Source organism: Chinchilla lanigera, unplaced genomic scaffold (genome assembly GCF_000276665.1).
Source record: "Chinchilla lanigera isolate Chin_1 unplaced genomic scaffold, ChiLan1.0 scaffold00015, whole genome shotgun sequence".
Lineage (NCBI taxonomy): Eukaryota > Metazoa > Chordata > Mammalia > Rodentia > Chinchillidae > Chinchilla > Chinchilla lanigera.
In genome coordinates, this window is record NW_004955416.1 from 24,147,002 (window position 1) to 24,155,573 (window position 8,572).

Sequence of the window (8,572 nt, forward strand, 5' to 3'; positions counted from 1 at the left end):
GGCCACTCCGCGGGCCGCCGGCCTCCGCCCCGGCCTGCCTGGCTCCCTGGGTGCGCCCGCGCCCGGCGCCTCGGCTCTCCCAGTCCTCCAGATTTCGATGGCTTTCCTGAATGGCTGACTGTGGGCTGCCCTGGACTTGGCCCCCGGACAGTCGCCTCTCCTCCTCCTCCTCCTTCTCCTCCTCCTCCTCTTCCTCCTCCTTCTCCTCTTCCTCCTCCTTCTCCTCCTCCTCCTCCTTCTCCTCCTCCTCTTTCAACTCCTCGGCTGCACATCAGATCTGAGAGCGAGAGAGTGAAGGAGAGGGAGGGAGTGAGTGAGAGCGAGCGAGATCTTTGGAGATTTTTTTGCCTCCTACTTCTGTCTTGAAGCCAGACAATCGACTTGCAGCTCTCCCTCCCCTCCCTCTCTCTCTCCCCACGTTCTGCTCCCACTCGCTCTCTCCCCTGTCCCCTTCCCCTCCCCTCCCAACGGAAAGCCCCCCGAAACCAACAAAGCTGAGCCGAGGGAAACAAACAAAACAAACACACCGGGCCAGACAAGCCATCGACAAAACTTTGCAAAAGCAAAAACAAAAAAGGAAAAACTAACCAACCTCAATCAACTAGCCCTGAGCCACCCGGGGCGCCCTCCCGCGCCCTCCCGCACCCTCGCACACACAAAAGGCGGCGCGCCGGAGCCCGAGACCCGGGAGCCGCCGCCGCCCCGCCGCCGCCCGCAGCCAGGGGAGCAGGAAGTCCGGACGCGGCCCCCATAGATATGGCAATGGTAGTCAGCACGTGGCGCGACCCCCAGGACGAGGTGCCCGGCTCTCAGGGCAGCCAGGCCTCGCAGGCGCCGCCCGTGCCCGGCCCGCCGCCTGGCGCCCCGCACACGCCACAAACGCCGGGCCAAGGGGGCCCGGCCAGCACGCCGGCCCAGACAGCAGCTGGCGGCCAGGGCGGCCCTGGTGGCCCCGGCGGCGACAAACAGCAACAACAGCAGCACATCGAGTGCGTGGTGTGCGGGGACAAGTCAAGCGGCAAGCACTACGGCCAGTTCACGTGCGAGGGTTGCAAGAGCTTCTTCAAGCGCAGCGTGCGGAGGAACCTGAGCTACACGTGCCGCGCCAACCGGAACTGTCCCATCGACCAGCACCACCGCAACCAGTGCCAGTACTGCCGCCTCAAAAAGTGCCTCAAAGTGGGCATGAGACGGGAAGGTATCGGCCTCTCCTTTCTCCCCCTTTCGCCCGGGGTCTCGGGGCCCTGGGTGCGTTTGGCTAGCCTGCTCTGGGTGCAGACAAGCAGCCCCAGCTCTGCTCTTCGCATTGCAGCCGAAAGGGGTTTTATACTAGAAGGAGTTCTGCCCTGGAACCCAGGGCTCCAAATCCGCATGCTTTGGCGGACTGATTTCCTTCTCTCTTCGAGCTGTTTTCCTTTTCTTTGCATTGACTGAGAGTTCATTCGAGTTCACCTTTCTTCAAGGGATGGGATGTTGTTGTTTTAAAGCCTGCTCTCTTGCTCGCTCGCTCGCTCTCTCCCCTTGTTTTTCCTGCATGTTCAACATATGTCCCTCCTCCCCACCCCTCTCCCCAACCCCCAACCCCTCAAAAAGAAAAACCAACCTGAGATTGTACTTTTGTACGGGGGGTTCAAATTACAAATGGCAATTTTATGCACTTCGCCGTATTAACGCTGCCGCCCGGGCAGCGCTCATGTGACCCTCCGTGGATTAACATTCTGCTAAAAGAAATATCTCTGTTTTCTTTTCTCTTTCCTTTCACTTTTGAAACCGGGAGAGCGCTATAGGGAGTAGGAAAGGGTGGGCGAGGGGCCTTGGGCTGCCGCTTTCGCTCTGCGCGAGTTGGGTCTTTGTGATATAAAATTCGCCCAGCGTCGCGAGCAGTGCTCTGCCAATGGCGCGCTGCGCGCGGGGCGCGGGCTCCGGCTTGGGGCGAGCCAACGCCGGGGTTTCTTTGTGTTACTGCTAGAGCGACTCTCTCGGTCCGGAGTCAGATAACAGCGCCAGCCCGAGCCTAGCCGGCTTTCCCCGGCCCTCACGGGCCTTGGCCCGGATGCCCCGGCGGCCGGCGCCTGCTCCCTGCCTCTCCCCGGCTGCCTTTCGCCTTAGCCGGCCTCCCTCTCTCCGCCCTCTCCCTGCGTCTCTCTCCAAGCTCACTGATTAGGCAGACGCCAGACCTCGACTCTTTCCTCGTCTCTCGCCGGGGAGCTCCGGGTCGGACTGGGGCGGCGGCTGGGGCTGGGGGGCTTGGGGAGAGTAGCTGCGGGGTGGTTACAGGCCGTCTGGGGTAAACCCTTGTGTCTTGCAAAAGCGTCTCACCCTCCTCCTAGACTCGCCCCTCCCGCTCCCTCTCCTCCAATCAATAAGAAATATCAGCTGTTTAGCAGTAAAGAAGAAAGATGCCCCCAGAATGCTACATCCCGCCCACAGCTCCGGGGACCCCCCAGGCAAAGTGGCCAATTCTGGGTCCTTGGCCGACCAGCCCGAGCGGGCCTCGGAGGCAAGTGTACTGGCCTGGCCATCAGAGCCTGCCTGGGTGGTGATTTCAGAGGACTGGTGGCCGGGCAACCGGCGACTTCCAGGTCTGTGGCAGGCCTGCCTGGCTGTGCTGTGGCGCAGGCCCTGGGGCAGGTGGGGGTCGGGCTAGGGCAGACCCCGCGGGGGACCTGGGGATCCAGGCTAAGCATTAACTGTTGAGTGTCTCTTTTCCTCCCTAGCGGTGCAGAGGGGCAGAATGCCACCCACCCAGCCGACCCACGGGCAGTTCGCGCTGACCAACGGGGACCCTCTCAACTGCCACTCCTACCTGTCCGGATATATTTCCCTCCTGCTGCGCGCCGAACCCTACCCCACGTCCCGCTTCGGCAGCCAGTGCATGCAGCCCAACAACATCATGGGCATCGAGAACATTTGCGAACTGGCAGCGCGGATGCTCTTCAGCGCCGTCGAGTGGGCCCGGAACATCCCTTTCTTCCCTGACCTGCAGATCACGGACCAGGTGGCCCTGCTTCGCCTCACCTGGAGCGAGCTGTTCGTGTTGAATGCAGCGCAGTGCTCCATGCCCCTCCACGTCGCCCCGCTCCTGGCCGCTGCTGGCCTGCATGCTTCGCCCATGTCCGCCGACCGGGTGGTCGCCTTTATGGACCACATACGGATCTTCCAAGAGCAAGTGGAGAAGCTCAAAGCGCTGCATGTCGACTCTGCCGAGTACAGCTGCCTCAAGGCCATAGTCCTGTTCACCTCAGGTAGGAAGAAGCCCTGCCCTCTGGTGCCCTGCTGCAGAGTTAGGACCCAGAGAGGTTGAGACACGCCAGGGCAGACCCAGCCTTTTCCTCCTGGAAAGGCCAAACCGTGGACACAGTTCGAAGTGGGAATTCTGTGGAGCTGCTGGGCACCACCAGGCTTGGCCTGGCCAAAGGCTGGCTTGCTGCAAAGATGCTGAGACACATGCCCCCAAAGTGGCACACAGGGCAGCCTCTCAGGCCTCTTCCTCCTCTGCAGTGCCCAAACTGGGTGCACTGTCCTGCTTTCTTCCTGAGCCCCAGCCCTTTGGGCCTGCTTGGCCTCCAGGGAACCCCCTCAAGGCCCTGGCTTTCTCTGGCATGCTGGCTGGGCCTCTAAGAGATGCTCTTGGGCACAGGAGAAGCCCTGGCATCTTCCCTGCAGGAGAAAGTTTGCCCCTGCAGGGGACGAGTTTCCCTTATAACTCAGAGGAGTTTGAGATGCAGGCAGATCCACCCTGAGGGAAGCAATCTCCTAACTCATACTCTTATTAAAGTAGTGCAGACCCCTCGGAGAAGGGAAAAGAGCTGTCAGATAGGGGCAAGAGAGCGAAGGCACCATCGTAAGCTCAGAGTGTGTGCAGGGGTTGTAGACTCCAGCCACTTGCTTCCCCCGCCCAGACAAAAACTTAAGGCAACTTTCAAACAGTCTAAAGTGTATGCCAACTTGAGCTGGGTATGAATGTTCCTGGAGATATAAAACCATCATTGACTGTATTATGAAATCTAATTAGTTTGCATGTAGTTTAACCTGTGTGAGTAATAGATCTGATATTAATTAACTCTTGAGGCCAAATGATTTTTGAAAGTGTCTGGCTTTCCATTTGGGCCACACCTGAGCCTTTTGGCTGCCTCCAGGCTCAGCTCAGCAGAGCCCAGGTGGGTGGAAGTTACCCCCTCCCTTCACATTCTTGTACTAAGTTGTCAGCTGATCCCTTTGTCATGGCTGAGAGGGGACTAAGAATAACAAACATTTGGACATTGGCATGGCTTGCAGCCTAGTCACCCACTGCAGGTATTTAAACTTGTGATCAGGAAAGTAGAAAAGATGTATAGGTGAGGTGACACACAGAAAAAGACACCCACAATTTCTCCCTCATTGTTTGAAAGAAGTCTGGGGAATCAAGTCATTAGCTGAATCTATTGCAGGTTCTGAGTCCTCAACTGTCTTTTATACAGTGCTGCCATTCACATGAAATCCCCCCGCCCCACAGCCACCCCAAATCCAGCCTTTGGAAGTCATTAGTAATCAGTTAGAGGGCAGCCTCTGGACAGGGAAGAGCTGTGAGGCTGAGGTCCCACACTATTCTCCTCATGAGCCTGTCATATCTCGATTATGTGTCTGGTGCTAAGGTAGAAGCCAGACAGTCCCCCTACCCTACAGCCACCTTTCCATCTCCCCATAACCTGACACCCAGCCCATGTCCTGAGGACACGGGCCCCAGTTCTCAGAGAATGGGAGTGGTTGTTAATTTCTTGATATCATTGTTAGTTCTTTGCCTTACCCTTGGTCTCGCAAGGAAAGAAATGACTGATACAGTTTAATTTATTACTGTTTGCAAAATGTGGAGGCCTGTGTGGAGAATGCAGATCGCCTCACAAAGAGATAAAGGTGGCTGTTATCTGATTCAGAAGGAACCTCACAGAGCAGAAGCAGAGGGAGTCCTAGACAAACATCCTGAAATTCCTCACCACAGACACCTATGCATGCTGCAGACATGTAGAGTCCTAGACCTGGATTGGAGGAGGTTGGCTGGTTCCAGGGGAGGAGGCGCTGGCGGCTGTTCTGGGATATCTGTTTTAATGATTCCCAATATGCATGCGTTGACCCCAGTCTTGTCTGGGGAGCCTGGAAAGGTCAGGTCACTACCTGAACCGCCTTCCCTGAGAAGCTTCTCATTTCAAAGGCACTTATTGTATTTTCACGTATCAGAAAAAGAAAAGTGTTTTCCTGAAGATAACAGGGACCGGGGTGCTTCTTGGAGGGAGCTGGGTTTAAAAAAATAAATAAATAAAGGAGAGGGGAGAGAAAGGGAGAGAGAAGAAAAGGGGGGAAAGAAACAGCTCAAATGAACAGAGAGATCACAGTTTGCATGGCTGCCCTTCAATAGGCTAAACTGACAAGATCAGTTTTAAAGGGCCACTTAAATCAGTTTCAAAGACCGGAGAAAAATGAGTTGCCCTCTTTGGGAAGAATCTGAGGCTGGGTTGTGGACGCCATTACTCAGGCCTGGGCCAGGTTGTCCCCCACCTCCCCACAAGCACTATATAATTATAATCCGAACTATTATTTACCTAGGATGAGGGGCAGGAGTGCTGGCAGTTTGGGTTTCGTCTGTTTGTCTGTCTGAGTACTGACTTGGGCCAGATTCACCCAATGCACTTCTGCTTGAGCCTCCCAGCGATCCATCCTGAGGACAAGGCAGGGAGAGCGTGAGCACAGTGAACTGTGTTTTATTTTAAAGCAAACACTCCAGGACCATCTCATGCTTTCTCTCCCCGCTGCCCCCCGGTTTTCACTGCATAGGCATTTGCCCCAAATCTGAGTTTGACAGAGCACTGTGACACACCTCATGTGACCACTTCAAACCTCTTAATCTGATGACTGAATTCTTCTTCTTTTTCTTCTTCTTCTCTCTCTCTTTTTTAACTTTCTTCCAGATGCCTGTGGTCTGTCTGATGTAGCCCATGTGGAAAGCTTGCAGGAAAAGTCCCAATGTGCTTTGGAGGAGTACGTTAGGAGCCAGTACCCCAACCAGCCAACACGATTCGGAAAGCTTTTGCTTCGCCTGCCTTCCCTCCGCACCGTGTCCTCCTCAGTCATAGAGCAATTGTTTTTCGTCCGTTTGGTAGGTAAAACCCCCATCGAAACCCTCATCCGGGATATGTTACTGTCCGGCAGCAGTTTTAACTGGCCATATATGGCAATTCAATAAATAAATAAATCAAAATAATAAGGGGGAGTGAAACAGAGAAAGAAAAGGCAAAAGACTGGTTTGTTTGCTTAATTTCCTTCTGTTAAGAAAGGATATAAAAGGATGTTACACGTTTGCTAAAAGAAGAGAGGGGAAGAATTTAACGGACTGTGAATTTCAAAAAAGAGACTGTCAAATGAACTTTTACAGAATGCATTAAAAAAAAAACTCCTGTGTTGGTCAGAAAAACTTGCTACTTATCATTTTTGTATAAAAAGGAAATTAGTCTTTTTCTTTTTTGGTAAATTTTTGAAAAATATTGCTAAAAGTGCATTTAAGGAGATTGGGAGAAAATTAGCAGAATGGAGAAAGTAAGTCTTTTTTTTTCCAAATTATTAATTGTCCTGTGTCTATGTACCTCTAGCTGTTCTTTTTTGTGCTTTTCTGGTTCCAAACCAGTTTATTCTGTGGTTCTATAATAAGTTTTGATATAATCTTGGCTTCTTAAAAACTGTGTATCATTAAAATATATGTTCTGCAAGAATTAAAACTGAGTCCATGAAAATATCATAGGAAGACATAAAACTTTAAAAAGCAACTCAGAGATGATGGAAACGCACTTACAAGTGGTGACCAAAAAATTTAGGTGAAGTTGAGCACGCTAATTAGAAAATGGGAGGAACCACATACAACACTTAACTTCCCCTACCCTCCCCTTGCCCCCAAAAGACACCGCGGCAAACCTAGCTTTTTAAAAATATTTTAAGAAAGAGAATGAACTGTGGAATTTATTGGCAGCCAAGGAATGTGTCCAAGACACATGCTGAGGTTTTGAATAAAAAGTGAACTTTTGTAATTTGAATTGGGTTCCCGCTTAGTTCTTGAATTGTTACAAAAAAAGAATCCTATATCTGTTTGTATATTTGCCAGCCCTTTGTATTATAATTGTTGATATTTTCCCTTTTTAAAAAATACCATTGAAATCAGCATGACAAAATGACACTGTTGGCACTTATAGGTAACGTGATTGATTCAGTATCTTAGAGTTTACAGTTTGTGTTTTAAAAAACTGAAGGTTTTTTTTTAAGTGCAACATTTCTGTATACTGTAAAAGTTATAATAACTGAACTGTTTGGTCGAGTCTTTGTGTGTTATATTCAAGGAAAATTGAAAGTATTCAGAAATTAAAATATTATTTGATATCTGAAACCTGTTTGGCGGTCCCCACTCACTGTCTGTCCATGGAGAAGAGCCCCTGTGAGCTCTGGAGGGGCCTGAGCCGGCTGGGGGTGGGGGTCTCATTTGTTTGCTGCCCCCACTGAGTTTGTTCAAAGGTGGACTAGAATATTTGCCTGTTTAATTTGGGTGTGTTGGGGGGGGCAGCTGAAGTTAATGTTTTATCTATGGTTTAGGAAGTGCCATACTGATATAGTAAGCCTCCCCCATTCACCTAATCCTCCTTTTAATTAAAAATGGATTTTCCAGGAAAAAAAAAAAAAAAAAGGCCCTTATATTTGTCACACTTAAGTGCCTGCTTAGGAAAGGTATTGTGAAAAGTATTAGAAATCTTGAGATCAGTATCTATTTTATGATCAGGAAAAATACTCTTTTGTACATTTCTGACAGTTATGCAGAAGATCATTCAAGCAAGCTAATCACAGCATTGTATATAGAGGGCAGTTGTTTGCAAGGAGTTTTTCCTTAAGTAGGTGTGATTTTTGAAAAATAGTCTGTGGTTCTCATCTAGCATGGTGGTTGAGAGGATTTCAAATTCAGTGGCATAGCTTATAGCGCTGAAGGGTCTGCTTTTAATGTATATATGATAACTTGCAGTTGGGCCGCCTCCCCCCTCCCTTCCCTCAGTCTGTGAGAGCCTGACCACAGGTCAAGGGAATCTTCTCCATTGGAGTTATGTACATAAAAACACATCGACATTTGGACATTTCAGATTGTGTAGACACAATCTGTGCTGCTCCGGGATCCTTTGTCCTTAGACGTCAAATTAAGAAAAAGGGGTGGGGGAAAGAACAAGAAGGAAGAAAACTTTACAGGGTGTGCTGATTTGGAAGTAGTAACTATTTGTTTAAGGTCCCCCCCCCACCTCTTCTTTTTTCCTGGTGCTGGGAGCCTGCAGTTTGTTCTTATTTAGACTTTTCAAGCTGCCTTCCCTCGAATATACTTTACCGTGTTGTGATTTTATCTGGAAATTGGGAGGGGATACTGGTGAGGAGGTGAAAGAAAAGGAATCATTTTGTAAAGTGTATTCAACTTTGACACTCAGTTCTAGTCAATACATGCAGACCAGAAAAATCGGATGTGAGCATTCGAGCAGAGTTCTCTCTCTGCCTGTCCGCTTCTCTCTGTAGAGACACACAT

General features: G+C 50.7%; 1 protein-coding gene across 1 annotated transcript; it reads left to right on the plus strand.

Moving 5' to 3' along the window:
- Positions 1-1,050: 1,050 nt before the first annotated feature.
- Positions 1,051-7,405, plus strand: Nr2f2 (nuclear receptor subfamily 2, group F, member 2; the record flags this gene model as incomplete). The annotated part of the gene is given in 3 exon segments (XM_005381608.2): positions 1,051-1,198; positions 2,718-3,245; positions 5,943-7,405. Coding segments are annotated over 3 exon segments (951 nt in total), but the record flags the coding sequence as incomplete, so codon positions are not given.
- Between the last annotated feature and the right edge of the window lie 1,167 nt (positions 7,406-8,572).